This window comes from Amblyraja radiata, chromosome 8, assembly GCF_010909765.2.
Source record: "Amblyraja radiata isolate CabotCenter1 chromosome 8, sAmbRad1.1.pri, whole genome shotgun sequence".
NCBI classification, from domain to species: domain Eukaryota; kingdom Metazoa; phylum Chordata; class Chondrichthyes; order Rajiformes; family Rajidae; genus Amblyraja; species Amblyraja radiata.
Window position 1 is genome coordinate 68,178,826 of NC_045963.1, and position 20,990 is coordinate 68,199,815.

At 46.6% G+C, this 20,990-nt stretch overlaps 1 protein-coding gene across 13 annotated transcripts in view; it reads right to left on the reverse strand.

Annotated features, from left to right (window-relative positions):
- The window catches only part of syne1 (spectrin repeat containing nuclear envelope protein 1), a 440,240-nt gene that overhangs the window by 275,999 nt on the left and 143,251 nt on the right, over positions 1 to 20,990 (reverse strand). For all 13 annotated transcript variants that reach the window (XM_033026154.1, XM_033026164.1, XM_033026166.1 and 10 more), the window contains 10 exons: positions 20,007 to 20,183; positions 18,043 to 18,183; positions 16,096 to 16,256; positions 11,254 to 11,404; positions 9,528 to 9,755; positions 7,372 to 7,470; positions 5,103 to 5,290; positions 3,347 to 3,470; positions 1,533 to 1,699; positions 379 to 532 (listed from right to left, as the gene is read on the reverse strand). In XM_033026154.1, coding sequence (XP_032882045.1) covers positions 379 to 532; positions 1,533 to 1,699; positions 3,347 to 3,470; positions 5,103 to 5,290; positions 7,372 to 7,470; positions 9,528 to 9,755; positions 11,254 to 11,404; positions 16,096 to 16,256; positions 18,043 to 18,183; positions 20,007 to 20,183 — 1,590 coding nt within the window. The remainder of the gene's footprint in view (positions 1 to 378; positions 533 to 1,532; positions 1,700 to 3,346; positions 3,471 to 5,102; positions 5,291 to 7,371; positions 7,471 to 9,527; positions 9,756 to 11,253; positions 11,405 to 16,095; positions 16,257 to 18,042; positions 18,184 to 20,006; positions 20,184 to 20,990) is intronic.

The window sequence follows — 20,990 nt, forward strand, 5'->3', positions numbered from 1 at the left end:
GTCAGGCAGTGTCTCTGGAGAAGATGGATAGTTGATGATTCGGGTCGTGACCCGCCTTCAGACTGAAGAAGGCTTTATTGTAATCATGTATGGTCTGTTCTCTGACTGGGTAACATGACAACAAAAGCCTTTTACTGTGACAAAAATGAACAGGGCTGGGTGCTCCGGTTTCCTCCCACATCCCCAAAGACGTGCGGGCTCGTAGGATAATTAGCCTCTTGTAAATTGCCCCTCGTGTGTCGGGAGTGCATGAGAAAGTAGGATAACATAGAAACTAGTGTGCAAGGGTGATCGATGGGCGGCGTGGACTCGATGGGCCGAAGGGCCTGTTTTCACGCTGAATCTTTAAAGTGAACTAAATATCCTGACAGGTTTTACCTTTAAGTGATTCAAAGCCGGCTGTAGATCTGCGGGATTGATCTCCGAGGTTGACTGCAGGCCACTCTGAAAGCGATCGACCCAGAAAGAGAACTTTTGCAGAGACTGGTCAAACTGCTGGTGCTTCTCGATTGCCTCCTCAAAGGTCCGGATGCTGTGGAGCAAAAACAAGTTTCATAATCATTGCTGGTACAGGTTGGTTTATCATTGATGCACGCACTGAGACATAATCAAAAGCTTTGTCCTGCGGGCTATCCAGGCAAATCGGACCGTACAACACATAATGGAAAATAAAAAAATAAACAGAGTGCAGAATATAGTGTTGCAGCTACAAAGTAAGTGCAGGTTTTATTTTTAAAGTGCAAGGGCTGCAAAGAGGTACATTGGAAGATCGGGAATCTTATGCTTTATCATAGGAGAAGTCCATACAAGAGTCCGATAACAGGGAAGACGCTGTTCTTGAATCTGGTGGTGCATGCTTATAAGCTTTTGAATCTGCTGCACGACATGAGAGAAGAGAAGAGAGAATGACTGGGGTGTGAGTGGTCCATATTCTCATTATTCTCAAGAGGAGGGAGATACTGAATAAAAGTCTAGCATCCAAAAACGTTACCAGAGGAGCCCACTCAGTAATATTAGAACTATCTCATTAGGAAAGGAAAGTGCGAGAAGATATCATGAAAGTATAATTTTTTTCTTGGTCTTCACCATTTAAGAAAATCATAGGCCCAACATATGAAAAGCTGTAAGGTACACAAAATTGCTGGGGAAACTCAGCGGGTGCAGCAGCATCTATGGAGCGAAGGAAATAGGCGACGTTTCGGGCCGAAACCCTTCTTATGAAAAGCTGTGTTGTGTTTTATCTGTTAGAATACGGGAAGAACTTTTTTACATTTATTTCAGAAACGAAGAATGGGTCCCGACCCAAAACGTTGCCTGTCCATTCCCTCCCCAGATGCTGCCTGACCCACCGAGTTCCTCCAGCACTTTGTGCCTTGCTTAAGATTCTAGCATCTGCAGTGCCTTGTGTCTCCATGGAAACAGCTAGCCAGAATCCTCGTTCCAAATTATTTTGTTGAACTTCTCCTGTTCATTGTGGGCAGACTCAGAAACATTTTTTTTTTTTTTTTTAAACGATTATTAATATATCCTACCGTTTTTTGATGCTGTGGGACAGGCTCTGCCACCTCTTGTCGAGCTGCTGCAGATTTGTTTTCATCGCCTTCAGACTGTCCTCTGTGGTGACGGGGTACAAGGCCTTGCTCTGCACCACCAGACTCCTGTGGGCTGACTCTTGGGATGTCACCTCAGCCTGTAAGTCCTGCACAGTTGACGAGATAGACGGGACTGCTGTCAGTGTTCGACAGAAACACCCCTGACACAGGCCAAACTGAGCCGGCAACCAACAAGAGAAGACAGGGAAGCCAAGAACAGGGTGGCGGGCGTATGGAACGAGCTGCCGGAGGAGGTAGTTGAGGCAGGTACTAAAGGTACTAAAGTATAAAGTATAAAGTATCCTTTATTGTCATTCAAACTGTCTCCAATTTGAAAGAAATTGCATACCTTGCAGTCATAACAAAAAATAAAATAATAGAACACACAATCAACACAGTTTAACATCCACCACAGTGAGTCTACCAGGCACCTCCTCACTGTGATGGAAGGCAAAAGTTTTAAAGTCCTTATCTCTTCTTTCCTTGTTCTCCGTCTGCGTTGAGGCGATCCAGGCTTTCGATGTTGTGACCCCGCCGGGTGATGGTAAGTCCCACGGCCAAATCCGAGCTCCGCGAACGGACCGGTTCAAACTCCGCGAAGCTGCCGCCCTCCAGTCCAGCGGACGAAGCTGTTGTTGCGGGAGCTCCGGAGAATCGGTCACCAACCTGGGACCTGCGAGCTCCCGACGTTGTCGTCCACTGGGCCCGCGGCCGAGCCTCCGAGGCCCCGAAGTCGGGCCGTTGCCGCAGCGCCACCACAGCCCCGAAGTCGGCCAGTTTTGCGATGGTAGTTTCCTGGCTCTGCCTCCGGAGCCTCGAGGTCGGTCCCAGTTGGAGGCCGCCAGCTCCGCGATTAGGCCTCAGCGCAGACGGGGATACGACAAAAAAAAGGTCGCATCCCCCCGAAGGAAGAGACCGTAAACAAGTTTCTCCCACCCCCCACACATACACAACTAAAAATAAACTAACCATACATCTAACAAGACAAAAGAAAACAAAACAAAAGGGAAAAAGACAGACGGACTGGTGCCACCACTTACTATTGCAACCTTTTAAGAAAAATTTGGACAGGGACATGGATAGGTCAGGTTTAGAGGGCCAAACGCAGGCAGGTGGGACTAGGATTAATGGGACATGTTGGCCGGTGTGGGCAAGTAGTTAGGCTGAGATTTTAGAGATACAGAGCGGAAACTGGCATTTCGGCTCACCCTGTCGGCGCAGACCAGTGATCACCCCGAACACTAGCACCATCCTACACACCAGGGTCAATTCACAACAGCCAATTAATGTACAAACCTGGAGGTCTTTGGAGTGTGGGAGGAAACCGGAGCACCCGGAGAAAACCCACGAGGTCACAGGGAGAATGTACAATCTCTGTGCAGACGCATCCCGGGTCTCTGGCACTGTAAGGCAGCAGCTCTACTGCTGCGCCACCGTGCCGCTTATAATTACCTCTTACTGAGGGATTGACGTGATCTCGACTGCCTAAATCTGGTGGTCTTTTTCCTGGTCACAGCGTCAACCGGGGCACCCTAAACCTGTCGGTCTTGTTGAAGACATCGGCAGTAGTGACTCTGGGCAGCAACCACTGAAGAAGTGGGCCCTTTGTGCTGTTTGAACTAATTGCAATTATTTTTTAAATAGCTTTGTCATTGGGCAAAGTTGTTGTCGGGAGTGTTTTATTTGGTGCGATATTGAATTGGCAAAGAACTTCACCTACTATCTAAACACTGCAGCAGCACTTTTCTTTTTACCTTCAGAGTCAGCACTTCATTTTGCAGCTCAGCTTGGTCAGCGGAGATGCAGGGCGACCATACCCCTGTAATTGCTTCATGTTTTTCAAGCCAAGAACTGAAGCTGGACAGGTCTTTCTCGTACCTAGTAACAAACAAAACAGTGTTCAACAAACGGACAGTAATTTACACATCACAAACTATTCCGGCTTGAGAGATACTGGGAAATGCGGCCTACGTAGGTTCATTGGCTTGGTAAAATAGTAAATTGTCCCTAGTGTGCGTAGGATTGTGTTAGTGTGCGGGGATTGCTGGTCGGCGTGGGCTGAAGGGCCTGTTTCCTCGCTGTATTTCTAAAACTAAAACTAAAAACTTATGTCCCAATCCCAATCATTTCCCTGCAGCATTTCCCCTCATGTGCATGTGTGTGTACATGTGTGTGTGTGTACATGTGTGTATGTACGTGTGTGTGAGCATGCGTGTATGTACGTGTGTGTGAACATGTGTGTGCCATTGTCTATGTTACTGCCTGTGTGCGTATCTATGTGTCTATCGGTCTATATGTGTGTGTGTGTGTGTGTCTGTCTGTGTGTGTCTGCGTGTGTATGTCTGTGTGTGTGTGTGTGTGTGACTGTGTGTGTGTGTGTGTGTGTGTGTGTGTGTGTGTGTGTGTGTGTGACTGTGTGTGTCTGCATATGTATGTCTGTGTGTGTGTCTATGTGTGTCTGCACGTGTGTGTGTGTGTGTCTTGTGTCTACATGTGTACATTTGTGTGTCTGTGTGTGTGTGTCTATGTGTGTCTGCATGCAGGGGCGGAAATCCGGGGGGGGGGGGTCAGGGGGGGCACGTTCCCCCCCCCTTCCCGGCTTTGAGAGATGGGGGGCAATCCCCCCCCCCCCCCCCCATGTTTTGTAAACCGAACTTTATCAGACGCTTTCTAAGGGCTGAATCAGCCCGTTCGTGGGGCCTTTCATCGCCGGGCGTGGCTTAAAATCAAACTGCTGCATCGAGGCTCCCGATTTTGAATGGGTCATGAAAGGGCGCGTGAACGGGCCGATTCAAGCCCCACGATTCGGGGCGGACAAAGCTGCTGTTGCTGGAGTTTGGAGTCGGTCACCAACCAGGTCAGCTCCCGATGTTACCGTTCACAGGGCCCACGGCCAAAGCCTCGTGTGTGTGCGTGTGCGTGTGTGTGTCTGTATGTCTGTGTGTGTGTGTGTGTGTGTGTGTGTGTGTGTGTGTGTGTGTCTGTATGTCTGTGTGTGTGTGTGTGTGTGTGTGTGTGTGTGTGTGTGTGTGTCTGTATGTCTGTGTGTGTGTGTCCGTGTGTGTGTGTGTGTGTGTGTGTGTGTGTGTGTGTGTGTGTGTGTGTGTGTGTGTGTGTGTGTGTGTGTGTGTCTGTATGTCTGTGTGTGTGTGTCCGTGTGTATGTGTGAGTGTGTGTGAGTGTGTGTCTATGTGTAAGTCTGTGTGTGTGCATTCATTAGTGAGATTGGGCTGGTTTGGATGGGGACAGGTGCATTTTGCATGCGAGTCACTGTGCGTGTAATGTACACTGAATGCTTTGTCTTGCACTGAACATGTATTCTCACGTGTTGCACTTTGGTTATAACATTTGAGAAGTTAAGAAAAGGATTATTCTCGAGTCTGCCGTGTTGAAGTCACTGCGGCACCTTGAGATAGTAGCCACAGGTGAGACCCCTGTGTTCACCAGCGCTCTGAAACAGTCAACGAAACCGATAACGGAAAGTAATGGGAGCTTCACCAGGGGACGTACTTGTGCCAGAGAGACAACCTATGTTCCAGCTGTTCCTCCCTCTTCTTGGCCCGAACCTGCAGATCATCTAGGTTTTCCTGCAAGTCACCCAGTTGCTGAGTGGCTTGGTCCGCATTGGTGACCCTGCGGGCACTGGTCGAGAGAGACACCATTTGGTTTCTAGTCTGGTCAATCGTTTGGCAGAATTTCTGTGGAGGAGAAAACAATGCGATTAATGACTATAACCTTTTTTTGCACGCTTGTACGTAAAACCTGTCCACGGGACTCAGCTGAGGATTGTGTAGGAAGGGACTACAGATGCCGGTTTACACCGAAGATAGACACAAAATGTTGTAGTAACTCAACGGGACAGGCAGCATCTCTGGAGAGAAGGAATGGGTGACGTTTTGAGTCGAGCCCCCCCCCCCCTCGTTCTCCGACTAGTTTCACCGTCTTCCTGATTAATTTTACTGTTTGTATGCCTCGTTGTCAACTTCGCCTCAGCCAACAATGAACCATCTACATTTCCTAGACCATCATCTGCTTCGATCTGTCATTTTCACACCTTACACTTCCATATCTCTAATCTCTCTCTCTCTCTCTCTCTCCCTTGACTCTCTGTCCGAAGAAGGGTCTCGACCCAAATCGTCACCCATTCCTTCTCTCCAGAGATGCCCCCTGTCCCGCTGAGTTACTCCGGCTTTTTGTGTCCACCTCAGCAGAGAATTATTTGCTAGCGCTGAACATAAGAAAAAGCTAAAGCATGAAATCTAAGATATCTTTGCAAGTGAAACAATGTGATTGAGGGAATCACTGCTCTACTGTATTTTACAAGCAGGGTTGGAGTGAACACCACAGCCTCCTCACTGGCTAATGTAGAGAATAATAAGAAAGTCAGATGCAAATGGAAACAAAGTAAATATGGCTCAGATTTATATTGCAATCTATGACAGTGGTTGTATGTATTCCACCCATCTGCTATCAGGCAACCAAACCACCCTATCACCAACTACAGAGTGGTTCTGAGCTACCAGCTACTTCATTTGAGACAAACATACTATCTTTAGTTGGACTTGACTTTATCTTACACTAAACATTATTCCCTTTATCCTGTATCTGTACACTGTGGACGGCATGATTGTAATCATGTATAGCAGGGGTCGGCAATCTATTGCCGACGGGCCGGATCCGGTCCATAACCCGACATCTTGTTGAAGACATCGGCAGCAGTGACTCTGGGAAGCAACCACTGACGTGGGAACTGCAGCTCATCCCGGGACAGGCGAGGGACCTTGGAACTGCAGAAAAACACTTGAAAACTAATGCAAAAAACAACACCAAGTGTCACACTATGGTGATAGATGTGGCCCGCCATCCGCTCACAGACATGGGTCCTGGACCCTACGCAAAACAAGGTTGCCGACTCCCGATGTATAGACAGGACAACAAGCAACAAAAAAGCTTTTCAGAGTACCTCGATACTCGTGACAACAAACTAAACTAATCGAAAGACAGTGTCTTAAGAGACTATTGACTTCTGGAAAGATTATAAATCCCATTTTATTTGGGATTACTGAATATACTGAATATAGGTCCTGCATCCCAAAGATATTACCAAAAGAATGCAGTTAGTAATATTGGAACTATATTCAGTAATAAAGAAAGAAAAATGTGAGAAATTCTCAGTCGGGGCGGCAGTAGAGTTACTGCCTTACAGCGCCAGAGACCCGGGCTCGATCCTAACTGTGGCTGCTGTCTGTACGGAGTTTGTACACTCTCCCTGTGTCGCGTGGGTTTTCTCTGGGTGCTGCGGTTTCCTTCCACACTCGAAAGACGTGCACGTTTGCAAGTTAACTAGCTTCAGTATAAATTGTAAATTGTCCCTAGTGCGTAGGATGGAGATAGTGTGCGGGGATTGCTGGTCGGCACAAACTTGGTGAGTCGAAGGGCTTGTTTCCACGCTGCATCTCTAAATTAAACTAAAATATATTTGACGTTTCATGTTTTTCTTGGCCTTCACCGTAAAAAGAGACAAAAGAGTTCAACATCTGAGGAGCAGAGAGATGGGAGATTTGTGATAAGGATGCAAGAATAGGGGAAGTGTGGTTTGACATTTATTTCAGAAGTCAAGGAAGGAAACCCTTGACTTACGATGAATTTTGCCAAGTGCTTTCATTGAACATCTGCATCCTCCCTCATTTGTACATTGCAGGACCTCTCCCTTGCAACTACGTAATCCCTGACTCACTGTAAGTCTTACCACCGAACCATGCAAAATGTAGGTGCGTACCAGGTGTGTCTGCAATAGCTGCTTAGCCTCAGATGCCGAGGAACACTTATTGGTCTTGCCCTTCATTGTAGACTCCATGTCCATCAGTGTCTGCTGGACCTGCAGAGATATAATTAAAAAAACATGGTCAGTTTTAAGGAGAAAATAAAACAAGATTGAATATCTTGTATAGAAGTTGGGATGTAATGTTAAAATTGTACAAGGCATTGGTGAGGCCAATTCTGGAGTATGGTGTACAATTTTGGTCGCCTAATTATAGGAAGGATGTCAACAAAATAGAGAGAGTACAGAGGAGATTTACTAGAATGTTGCCTGGGTTTCAGCAACTAAGTTACAGAGAAAGGTTGAACAAGTTAGGGCTTTATTCTTTGGAGCGCAGAAGGTTAAGGGGGGACTTGATAGAGGTTTTTAAAATGATGAAAGGGATAGACAGAGTTGACGTGGAAAAGCTTTTCCCACTGAGAGTAGGGAAGTTTCAAACAAGGGGACATGACTTGAGAATTAAGGGACTGAAGTTTAGGGGTAACATGAGGGGGAACTTCTTTACTCAGAGAGTGGTAGCTGTGTGGAATGAGCTTCCAGTGAAGGTGGTGGAGGCAGGTTCGTTTTTATCATTTAAAAATAAATTGGATAGTTATATGGATGGGAAAGGAATGGAGGGTTATGGTCTGAGCGCAGGTATATGGGACTAGGGGAGATTATGTGTTCGGCACGGACTAGAAGGGTCGAGATGGCCTGTTTCCGTGCTGTAATTGTTATATGGTTATATTATATGGTTAATATAATATGATATTAAGGGAACAGTTCGCAGTCTCTGCCTTCCTATGTATTGGGAAACCTACTGATAATAATAATATAATAATAATATATCTTTTATTGTCATTGCACGTCAGTGCAACGAGATTTAGTGTGCAGCTCCACTGATGTCCAAAAAAGGTAAATAAATACAATACATAAATAAACAAGCTGGATTGATTGACGTGACCATCTGAGGGAGACTGTCCAAAGGGGGTGGGTGGGGGGGCACTCATTAGGGCCGGTTCAGAGCCGCTATAGCTCTTGGGATGAAACTGTTCCTGAGTCTGGAGGTTCGGGCGTAGAAGGCCTTGTAACGTCTGCCGGAGGGAAGTAGTTGAAACAGACCGTGGCAGGGTCTGATGAGGAACCTGCAATCAGTTCATTATTGTGACAATCCAAAGAAGATTTAGTGATCAATGGTTTAGTTTCGAGATATAGCGTAGAAACAGGCCCTTCGGCCCACGGATCACTGATCACCCGCACTATAGTCCCATGTTAATCCACATTCACATCCTACCCGCACGGCACAGGCAATTTACAGAGGCCAATTAACCCTCAAATCCGCACGCCTTTGGAATGTGGGAGGATACCAGAACACCCGGGGGTAAACCCACACGGTCACAGGGAGAACGTACAAACTCCGTACAAACACAATCCAAGGTCAGGATCAAACCCGGGTCTCTGGCGCTGTTAGTCAGCAGCACTACCCCTGCGCCACCGTGCCACCCTAAATGATTCATTGTTCTCAGTTAACCATTGTGTTCCTGATCAGTTTTTTTTTTAAATAGTGTCAAGAGAAGCTAAGGGCACCAATATTATGTCACTTTATACACTGGTTAGTCACAGAGTTGCACAGCATGGAAACAGGCCCTTTGGCCCACCAAGTCTGTGCCAACCAGTGATCATCTCATACACTAACCCAATCTTGCATACTAAGGTACATTTTTACAATGTTTTACCAAAGCCAATTAACCTACTTGTACGTCTTTGGAGTGTGAGGAGAAATCGGAGCACTCGGATAAAACCCAAGCGGTCACCGGGCTGATGTACAAACTCCGTACAGACAGCCTCTGAGATCAGGATCGGACCCAAGTCACTGGCGTTGTAGGCCAATAGCTCGATTGCTGAGCCACTGTGCTGCCCGAAACAATCCATTGTTCTCAGTTAATCGGTTTTTGAAGAAGTAGCATCAAGAAGAGTTAAGAGCACCAATATTACACCACTTTATATTCTCATCAGTCGCAGAGTCATACAGCACAGGAACAGGCCCTTTGGCTCTATACGGCCACGTCGATCTGTTCTTTCACACTTATCTTGGACACACGTTAACTTTAACAATTCCCTGATGGTGTAGGTACCTGTTTGAAGTCCACTTCATACTTCTGCTGCAGGGAGACTTGGTTCTCCAGTTTACCGTCCACCTCAAGGCTTTGTTGATGGAGGTCCTCCCACTGCCTGGTCAGTTGGGTCGACCGAGCCTTCACCCGGGCAACCTCGCCAGAGGTGACAAACTGGCCCAGCTTCTGGTACTCTTCGTCCAAGCTCTTAAGTTCTTTTGACTTACCAAGAACTGCTTGAAGAATATGCTGCAAGTCAAAAAACACAGAGTGATTGGTTGCTTTATGTTTCAGCTTTTTCCCTGTCGACGTGGAGTGGATGTTTCCACTAGTGGGAGAGTCTAGGACCAGAGGACACAGCCTCAGAATAAAAGGACACATCTTTGAAAAGGAGATGAGGAGGAATTTCTTTCGTCAGAGGGTGGTGAATCCGTGGATATTTTTAAGGCAGAGATTGACAGATTCTTGATTAGTACGGGTGACAGGCGTTATGGGGAGAAGGCAGGAGAATGGGATTCAGGAATAGATAGATCAGCCATGGTTGAATGGCGGAATAGACCTGATGGGCCGAATGGCCCCAATTCTGCTCCTAGATCTTATGAAGAATCACTGTTGAAGACAGATTTCGAAGTTTAAAAATAAACATTGCATGAAGGCAAAGATTAGGAGTGAACGGGTCCTTTTCAGAATGGCAGGAAGTGACGAGTGGAGTGCCGCAAGGCTCGGTGTTGGGGCCGCAACTATTTACCATATATATTAATAATTTGGAAGAGGGAATTAGGAGCAACACTAGCAAGTTTGCGGATGACACAAAGCTGGGTGGCAGTGTGAACTGTGAAGAGGATGTTAGGAGGTTGCAGGGTGACCTGGACAGGTTGAATGAGTGGGCAGATGCGTGGCAGATGCAGTATAATATAGATAAATGTGAGGTTATCCACTTTGGCGGCAAAAACAAGTGGGTAGATTATTATCTCAATGGGGTTAGGTTAGGTAAGGGGGAGGTACAGCGAGACCTGAGGTACAGCGAGACCTGGGCGTCCTTGTACACCGGTCACTGAAAGTTGGCGTGCAGGTACAGCAGGCAGGGAAGAAAGCTAATGGAATGTTGGCCTTCATAACAAGAGGGTTTCAGTATAGGAGTAAAGAGGCTCTTCTGCAGATGTGTAGGGCTCTGGTGAGACCACATCTGGAGTATTGTGTACAGTTTTGGTCTCCTAATGTGAGGAAGGACATCCTTGTGCAGCGTAGGTTCACGAGATTGATCCCTGGGATGGCCTGACTGTCATATGAGGAAAGATTGAAAAGACTAGGCTTATATTCACTGGAGTTTAGAAGGATGAGGGGTGATCTTATAGAAACATATAAAATTATAAAAGAACTGGACAAGCTCGATGCAGGAAAAATGTTCCCAATGTTGGGCGAGTCCAGAACCAGGGGCCACAGTCTTAGAATAAAGGGGAGTTCATTTAAGACTGAGGTGAGAAAAAACTTTTTCACCCAGAGAGTTGTGAATTTATGGAATTCCCTGCCACAGAGGGCAGTGGAGGCCAAATCACTGGATGGATTTAAGAGAGAGTTAGATAGAGATCTAGGGGCTAGTGGAGTCAGGGGATATGGGGAGAAGGCAGGCACGGGTTATTGATAGGGGACGATCAGTCATGATCACAATGAATGGCGGTGCTGGCTCGAAGGGCCGAATGGCCTCCTGCACCTATTTTCTATGTTTCTAGGTTTCTAAGTAACTTACCTTAACTTTGGAGAGTTTCTCATTCAGTGGGACAGACAAATCCTCCACGCCATTCAGCCCTTTCTGTTCCTCTGTCATCCAGTGCCCCAAACTCTCACACTTTGTCAGCAGCTTCTCCCACACACTCTGGGTCTCTTCCAGCTGCTTCACGCTGAAGTAAAGAGGACAATTGCGTGAAATTAAGAGTGTTTTATGCTCATATGTCCCGAAACAGAACAATGACGTCCTTACTTGCAGCAGCGCAACACAAATGTGATATATAGTATGTGTAGGAAGGAACTGCAGATGCTGGTTTACACCAAAGATTGACACAAAATGCTGGAGTAACTCAGCAGGTCAGGCAGCATCTTTGGAGGAAAAGAACAGGTGACGTTTCGGGTGGAGGCCCTTCTTCAGACTGAGAGTCAGGGGAGAGGGAAACTAGAAACTAGAAGGAAAAGGTATGTATATAGATTCTCTAATTCCAAGTAACCCTTGCATTCCCTCTCTCTCCATCCCTCCCCCACCCTAGAAGTCCTGCTAGTTTCACTGTTCGTATCCTTTTGTTATCACCTCTTCCATAGCCTACAATGGACCATTGTGGGCTCCACCTCTTCCTGAGTTGCCAGTTCCGGCTCTGATTTGTTCTGGACCTTTTCATACCTCTAGTTTCCCTCTCCCCTGGCTCTCGGTCTAAAGAGGGGTCTCGACCCAAAAACATTGCTTTTCTCCATTTAAACATAGCACCCTGTCAATAGGATACATTCTGTAAATAAGGTAAATAATCCAATATAAACCAACTTCTGGATTTCTCTTTGATCTCAGATTAACCAAATCTGCAACAGGATTGTGGGAAGACTAGGAGATGCAGGTGGGGACAATTGTGAAAGGAACAGTCCCAATTGAGGTTGACAACAGGCACCAAGTTAAATCCTCTGGGTTATCTTTCATCTCAATGCAGAGGGGATGGTGTTCACTAACAGCATCCCCCGTGTACCCCGATTTTAATATTCCCAGCTTCATGTCCTTGCCCACCCATGCCTCTCCCTATCTCTCTCAGCCTTATAACCCTCTCAGACACTTCCAGCTCTATGCAGGGAGAACGTTCAAACTCCACACAGACAGAACCCAAACTTAGGGTAGACACAAATTGCTGGAGTAACTCAGCGGGACAGGCAGCGGGACGGGACAGTCTTGAGACAGAGAGAGAGAGAAGGAATGGGCGACGTTTCGGGTCAAGACCCTTCTTCAGGCTGATGACAGGGGAGTGGTGGGGACAGAGATAGAAATGGGGAGGGGATGGAGCGAGAGGGAAAGCAAGGGCTATTTGAAGTTAGAGAAGTCAATGTTCATACCGCTGGGGTGTAAGCTACCCAAGCGAAATATGAGGTGTTCAGCGAAACGATCGCCGAGCCTGCGTTTGGTCTCGCCGATGTACAGGAGTTGACTCCTGGAACCGCGGATACAGTAGATGAGGTTGGAGGAGGTGCAGGGGAACCTCTGCCTCACCTGAAAAGACTGTCGGGGTCCTTGGATGGAGTCGAGGGAGGAGGTAAAGGGACAGGTGTTGCATTTCCTGCGGTTGCTGGGGAAAGTACCCGGGGAGGGGGTGGTTTGGGTGGGAAGGGACGAGTTGTCCGGGGGGTTGCGGAGGGAACGGTCTTTGCAGAACCAAAGTCACCCGAAGTCAGGATTGGACGCAGGTCTCTGGCGCTGTGAGACAGCAGCTCCACCACTGGTTATTAATATGATGAGCTCTAATGGTCTGTCTTAGAGGCTACAATGGGAGTTGTGGGTTGTTGTGGAGAATAGGCAGATGTAGATTGTGGCAAAATGGTAGATAGTGGACAATAGTGGACAAGCTCCTGACCCAAGGTTAAGGCACGTTATGATCATGATAACTTATTCTTAACTAATTCTTGAAGAATGTAAACACTGAAATCAACTTTCAACAACTGTAGTGCGTAGAAAGGAACTGCAGATGCTGGTGTATATCGAAGATAGACACAAAGTGCTGGAGTAACTCAGCGGGGAAAAAGGGTTGGATCATTGATCCAGCCTCCTTCAGCCTTACAACCCTCTCAGTCGCTTCCTGCCTCCACCTCTATACATTTGTGGCTGCATGTCCAGTTGCATGGGTCTCATGTTTAAGAATTTCCTCCCAAACCATCCAACTTCCTTAAATCATTTCTTTCCTTTGATTCCAAATCCTTGAATAAGGATAGGACAGGTTTAGAAAGATATGGTCAAACTCAGGCAGTTGGGACTAGTGTAGATGGGACATTTTGGTCGGTGTGGGCAAGTTGGGTTAAAGAGGCCTGTTTCCACGCTCGATGTGTCTTTGTAAGCGTTTTGCTGTGTGAGAGAGAGCAAGAGTCAGAATTGTAGCACTTAGATGCTACATAAATGTAAGGTGCTAATGTTAATTTTATTCCAGGTCCACTGGAAGGAATAAATTGTGACACTGAAATGCTTGAGAGTCTACAAGGCAGGTGGCTCTGTATGTATGTATGTATGTATGTATGTATGTATGTATGTATGTATGTATGTATGTATGTATGTATGTATGTATGTATGTATGTATGTATGTATGTATGTATGTATGTATATATTGGGACGACAGATGGCACAATGGGCTAAGTGTTCGGCTGGGAACCTGAAGGTGGCTGGTTCGAATCCCGCTTGGAGTGCATACTGTCGTTGTGTCCTTGGGCAAGACACTTCACCCACCTTTGCCTGTGTGTGAATGTGTGTGAATGTGTGTGAGTGATTGGTGGTGGTCGGAGGGGCCGTAGGCGCAGAATGGCAGCCACGCTTCCGTCAGTCTGCCCCAGGGCAGCTGTGGCTACAGAAGTAGCTTACCACCACCGAGTGTGACTGAGGAGTGAATGAATAATGCGATGTAAAGCGCCTTGAGTATTAGAAAGGCGCTATATAAATCCCATCCATTATTATTATTATTATTATGTATGTATGTATGTATGTATGTATGTATGTATGTATGTATAAATGCGAGTGTATGTGTGTGTGTATGCATGCATGTGCGTGTCTGTGCATGCACATGTCTGCATGTTTGACAATGAGAGCAACTGCGGGGGTGGAAGATTGCAACCTTCACGAGGTCTGCCCTGTTTCGACGAATGCATCAAACTGCCGTGCACAATCAAATAAGATCAAATAGAACAAGTTGTCCTACAACTTTAGGCTGTGCACGCCATACACTAGAAGAATAAGAGCAACTGCGCTCAAATGATTCAGCGACAGCAAGATTGAGAAGGCAAGAAAGTGTGAGAGGAACACTGAGAGCGAGAGAGAGGAGTGAGAGGCAACAATATCATGGACTGCCATTCGAATGATAGACGACATCTAATGGACACTGGGATAAACTTGCAGGTTTCCACCCTAGTGATAAAATGATTGGTCCCTACCAAAAATTATCAGTTCCAAAAATGTGGATCATCAAATGGTCTGAGATTATACATCATCCTCATGGGTAAGTTTGTTGATTAATTGAAAGATACTGCAAGGAAACAGGACCTTGGTCCCACCGAGACCACACTGACCATCAATCATCCGCTCACACTAGTTCTATGCTATCCCACTTTCCCACCTAAAGCCGACACGCCAGGGATAATTTACAGGGGCCGATTTACTGACAAACCTGCACATCTTTGGGATGTGGGAGAAAACCGGAGCGGAAGAGGTGATAACGAAGGGATACAAGGATGCGAATAGTGGAACTAGTAAGACAACCAAGGTGAGGGAATGGGGGAGAGAGGAATGCAGGGGTTACTTGAAATGAGGGAAATCAAGGTTCATACCGCAGGGTTGTAAGCTGCACAAGCAAAATATGAGGTGCTTCAACAACTGCAGGTTGCTTACATTATGGACAGAGGATTTATGGCCGATGCATCTGAATACACAGAGAGCCGAGAGGCTGTGCGTTGCACTGTTAGAGTTAGTGACTGAAACCCAGTGGGCAGCACACTGGTGCAGATGGTGGAGTTGCTGCCTCACAGCGCCAGAGACCCGGGTTCAATCCTGACTACGGGTGCCATCTGCGTGTAGCTTACACATTAGCCCTGTGACCACGTGGGCGGTCTCTGGGTGCTCGGATTTCCCCCCACATTGCAAAGATGTGCAGGTTTGCGCAGTAATCAGCCTCTGTACATTGCCCCTAGGGAGACAATGCAAAAAGTGCGATAACATAGAACTGGTGTGAATGCGTAATCGATGATTGGCATGGACTCGGTGAGTTCATGGGTCCATGCTGGGTCGTTCCGTTCTGGCCCATTTGCGCATTTGAGAATATGTGATTATGTTTATAGTTTGTTTGGTTGTTTGTTTGTTTGTCTTTTTGCACAAAAGTCCGCGAGCATTGCCACCTTTCATTTCACTGCACATCTCGTATGTGTATGTGACGAATAAACTTGACTTGACTTGAGAGATCATGTTAATATAGTCATACATTGCTCCATCTACACTAGTCCCACCTACCTGCGTTTGGCCCATAACTCCGCTCAACCTATCCTACTCATACACCTGTCTAAATGTTTCTTAAACATTGCGATAGTACCTGCTTCAACTACCTCCTCCAGCAGCTCGTTCCACACACCCACCACCCTTTGTGTGAAACATCACCCCTCAGGTTCCTGTTAAATCTTTCCCCCTTCGCCGGAAACCCATGTCCTTTGGTTCTCGATTCTCCTGCTCTGGGCACCGTGCAGGTGATTAAAACAATAAGGGAAATAAAGAGCAATGGAAACAGAGCAGGAATGCAAGACCAGCTGTTCCTGTCAGGAATAAGCATTGAATAAGCATTCTTCTAGCTAGAATTAACATGAAAAAAACATGATGACTTACTGTTTCCTCAGCGTCTCCTGTACATCATCAGCTTTCTCGCTCATCTCTCTGCTTTGTTGTTTCAGGGCGCTCTTACTCCTTGGACCAAGCTGTATGTCTTCGGATTTGTGTAATAGGCGCTCAGCCTGAATTGCCTTCATTTCACCGTCCTTGCAGAGTACCTGCCACACACACACACAAAACCAGTCAGTAACTAGCAAGCAATCTGCAATGGGAAACGCGTGACATGCCTCCAGGCAGTAGGGCAACAGCAACATCATAATGGGCCTGTCCCACATAAGGGCCTGTAACACTTGGGCTATTTTTAGGCGACTGTCATAGTCGTAGCAGGTCGCCGACAAACCAGCGACTGGACCCCCCCCCTCGACATAAAATTTGAAATAGAATCATTACTTTAACAACAACAAAAAAACGGAGTCAGCACCGGCGACAACCTACGTCACCTGCCGACAACCTAACACATCACCTACGTCAGGGGAAGTTAAAGGTTCAAAGGTTCAAAGGTTCTTTATTTGTCACATACACCAATTGGTGTAGTGAAATGTGGATTGCCATTGCAGCACATTAAAAAAGAATACCAAAGAAATTGAAACATAAAAACATTCCCAAGCTAAGCTACGCTCATTGGCATCAAGCCAACTATCGCCGCCTGTCGACGAAAAGAATTGAACATTTCAAAATCCAGCGGCGACCAGAAAGACGCTACAATTCTTTGGGCGACTGAGGAGACGACTCACGACCGTACAGCCGACACCCCTGTATGGTCGTGAGTAGGGGTGACATGTGGCGACAGCCTAGTCGCCTGTAGTCGCCTAAAAAATCGCCTACATGGGACAGGGGCATAACTTCAAGACAGAAAGTCAAACAGTATAACATAATTATAATCCCCACCTGAAATACTTTTAAGAGGCTGTTCCAGGGGATTATGTCTGAATTTTTTTGTTTAGTTTAGTATAGAGATACAGCGCGGCAACGGGCCCTTCAGCCCACCGGGTCCGCGCCGACCAGCGATCCCCGCACATTAACACTATTCTACACAAACTAGGGACAATTTTTACATTTACCAAGGCAATTAACCTACAAACCTGTACCTCTTTGGAGTGTGTGAGGAAACTTAAGATCTCGGAGAAAACCCACGCAGGTCACGGGGAGAACACACAAACTCCGTACAGACAGCACCCGTAGTTGGGATCGAACCTGGGTCTCTGGTGCTAGTAAGCGCTGTCAGGCAGCGACTCTACCGCTGCGCCACCGTGATAATTAGAGTTTTCTATTTTTCATACGCAAAGTCCAATTTTACCCTTCAAACTGGAGCGTGCAGTTTTCCGGAACAGCTGCTAACTTATTTAGAAGTTAATTCAATTCATATAGTGAAGCAGTTTCAATAAGTTAGCACAAGTAGGAAGGAACTGCAGATGCTGGTTTACACTGAAGATGGACACAAAATGTTGGAGTAACTCAGCGGGTCAGGCAGCATCTCTGGAGAAAAGGAATAGGTGACATTTCGGGTCGAGACCCTTCTTCAGACTGAGAGTCAGGGGAGGGGGAAACTAGAGGTATGAAATTGTAGAAAGAACACATGAATGAAAGGTATGCAAATCAAAGCCAGCCAGATGACCAAGGAAAGATGGAGCCCACAATGGTCAATTGTTGGCTGTGGAGAAGGTGATAATGAGTGGATACGAACAGTGAAACTAAGCAGGGCGACAGTGAAACTAGTAGCACGACTAGGGTGGTGGAGGGACTCCAATTTCAAGTAACCCTTACAGTCCCTCTCTCTCCGTCCCTCCCCGTCACCAATTCCTGTTCTCCAGAGATGCTGCTCGACCCGCTGAGTTACTCCGGCATTTTGTGTCCATCATCGGTGTAAACCAGCACCTGCTGTTCCTTCCTGCACATGCTGAATTATTTAAACTGCTTCAATATATGGATCGACTGCAAACGTACCTTCATTTGATCCAGCTCCGAGCTGAGGCTCTCCAGGCTGCTGAACAGATGATTGCAATCCACCTTTGTGGCAGCGTGAGCCAGGAATTCCATCACTTGCCCCTTCTCCTCCTCAAATCGCTGCCACTCCATCAGTGTCTCCTTCATCACAAGGAAAGTCAATGAGTCAACGCAGGCCAGACGATCAAACACAAACCAACCTCCCCTTTCCGTTAAATGTCTGCAGCTCGCCGGAGATACTGCAACCTTGCTGTATCTGTTTCTTTGCAAATCAGAATTTGTAAGCTGGGCAACTTGCAGGCCGAACACGATGAATAATTAATTTTATTGTTAATGACATTCGCAACTGTAATGATGGGAGAACTGCTGAATGTCATTCTTATCACACAAACCAAACTCCCTTCCTTTGCCTCCATCTATACTTCACGCTGCCTCGGCAAGGCCACCAGCATAATCAAGGACGAGTCACCCGGGTAACTCCCTCTTCTCCCCCTCTTCCATCTGTGAAAACGCACACCTCCAAATTCAGGGAGAGTTTCTTCCCAGTTGTTATCAGGCAACTGAACCATTCTATCAACAACTAGAGAATGATACTGATCCTCAGACTATCTTTAATCAGACTTTATAACCGGACTTTATCTTGCACTAAAAGTTATTCCCTTTGTCATGTATCTGTACCTGTGGATGGCTCGATTGTAATCATGTATTGTCTTTCTGCTGACTGGTTAGCACGCAACAACAGCTTTTCACTGCACCTCGGTACACGTGACAATAAACTAAACGAGTCAGCTCCACCCATTGTGACTTCCAATGGACGTCACATTACCACAGCTGAACTTATAGATGACAAAACAGAATTTAACCATCTCCCCCTCACCCTCAGTAATGCAACTCAATCACCATTGCCACCCCCCCCCCCCCCCCCCAGGGGAAGAGTTATATCTTGCTCTCGGGCTAAAGGAATCAAGGGAAATGGGGAGAAAGCAGGAACACGATACAGATTTTAGATGATCAGCCATGATGATATTGAATGGCGATGCCGGCTCGAAGGGCCTACTCCTGCACCAATTTTTCGATGTTATCTATGTTTCTATGTTTGGTTGGCACCAATGTTAGACCTTCAATTGGACCAGATGGCAAAGACCAGGGATTGCTTTGATTTGATTTAGTTGATTGAAGGACACAGCATGGAAACAGGCCCTTCGGCCCACCCAGTCCATGATAACCACCGATCACCCCTTCACAATAGTTCTTTGTTATTCCACTTTGTCATCCACTCCCTACACACTTGGGGACAATTTACAGAGGCCGATTAACCTACAAACCTGCACGTCTTTCGGAATGCGGGAGGAAACCGGAGCAGCCTGTGAAAACCCACGCCGTCACAGGGAGAACACACAAACTCTGTACAGACAGCACCCGTAGTCAGGATTGAACCCAGGTCTCTGGCACTGTAAAGCCCCTGTCCCACTTAGGAGACCTAATCAGCAACCTCTGGTGAACTTGCCCACCACCCAAGGTTTCCATGAGGTCACCGGAGGTTTTGGTCACTCTCCCTAATGGTCTAAAGTGGTTTCCGCGTGGTCGAGGCTTCATCTAGGTTGCTGCTATTTTTTCATCATGTTTAATACCGGCCTCGACTAAAAATAGGTTGTCATTTTAAAAATCGATAATGTTTTAGTCGCAGGTCTTGTCGAAGCCGGTTTTCTTCATAGTCGAAGAAGGTTTTCAACATATGCGTGGGAGGTGGTAGGAGGTCGCAGGTCACCTCGGCCTTGATTTTTTTTTGGGTGGCGGGCAAGATCACCAGAGGTTGCTGTTTAGGTCTCCTAAGTGGGACAGGGGCTTAATAAGGCAGCAACTCTACCGCCCTAATATCACCATACTGACCAGGATGCTTGGGAACAAGCTCTACCTACCACACACCACCTTGTCTTAATGCGAGCTTTGGGGCTGGACCTTACCTCAATTTTCTTCTGCTGTTCATCCACTGCTTCCTCCATTGCATTGAGGGCAGCCTCCTGGCTTTGCAGTTCCTGCAGGCTGGACTCGGTCAGGTCAGCTACTCCATGCAACTCTCTGCCACGAGCAAACTGCTGCTGCACATCAAATCTCTTCACCATCCACTGCTTCACTTGTTGCTGCACGAGCATGGAGTCAAAACAACTTCACTTAGATTGCAGAAACATCAATGAAGATTCAAGATTCAAGATTCAAGAGAGTTTATTGTCATGTGTCCCTGATAGGACAATGAAATTCTTGCTTTGCTTCAGCACAACAGAACATAGTAGGCATGACCACAGAACAGATCAGTGTGTCCATATACCATTAGATAAATATATACACACATGAATAAATAAACTGATAAAGTGCAAATAACAGATAATGGGTTATTAATGTTCAGAGTTTTGTCCGAGCCAAGTTTAATAGCCTGATGGCTGTGGGGAAGTAGCTATTCCTGAACCTGGTTGTTGCAGTCTTCAGGCTCCTGTACCTTCTACCTGAAGGTAGCAGGGAGATGAGTGTGTGGCCAGGATGGTGTGGGTCCTTGATGATACTGCCAGCCTTTTTGAGGCAGCGACTGCGATAGATCCCCTCGATGGAAGGGAGGTCAATGAACAAATAGCATTGGCGATTTGGATGTAACTAGGGCCATTAGCAAAGTGCCGATGAGAATAATAAGGGACCCGGCGTCGGGGGGTGGACACCGGGAACAAACGGGGACCATTGGAGACTAAAAGGAATACTTTGTAACTTTGTCGCGCCCTGTATGTGGCGACTATTTGTATACCTTGCGTATGCAAGCCAAGAATTACACTCTAACTTGTCACATGTGAGAGTAATCTTTCATTCATTCATTCATTCATTCATTCATTCATTCATTCATTCATTCATTCATTCATTCATTCACTGTGTTATCCCACTTTTTCATCCAGTCCTTTCTCATG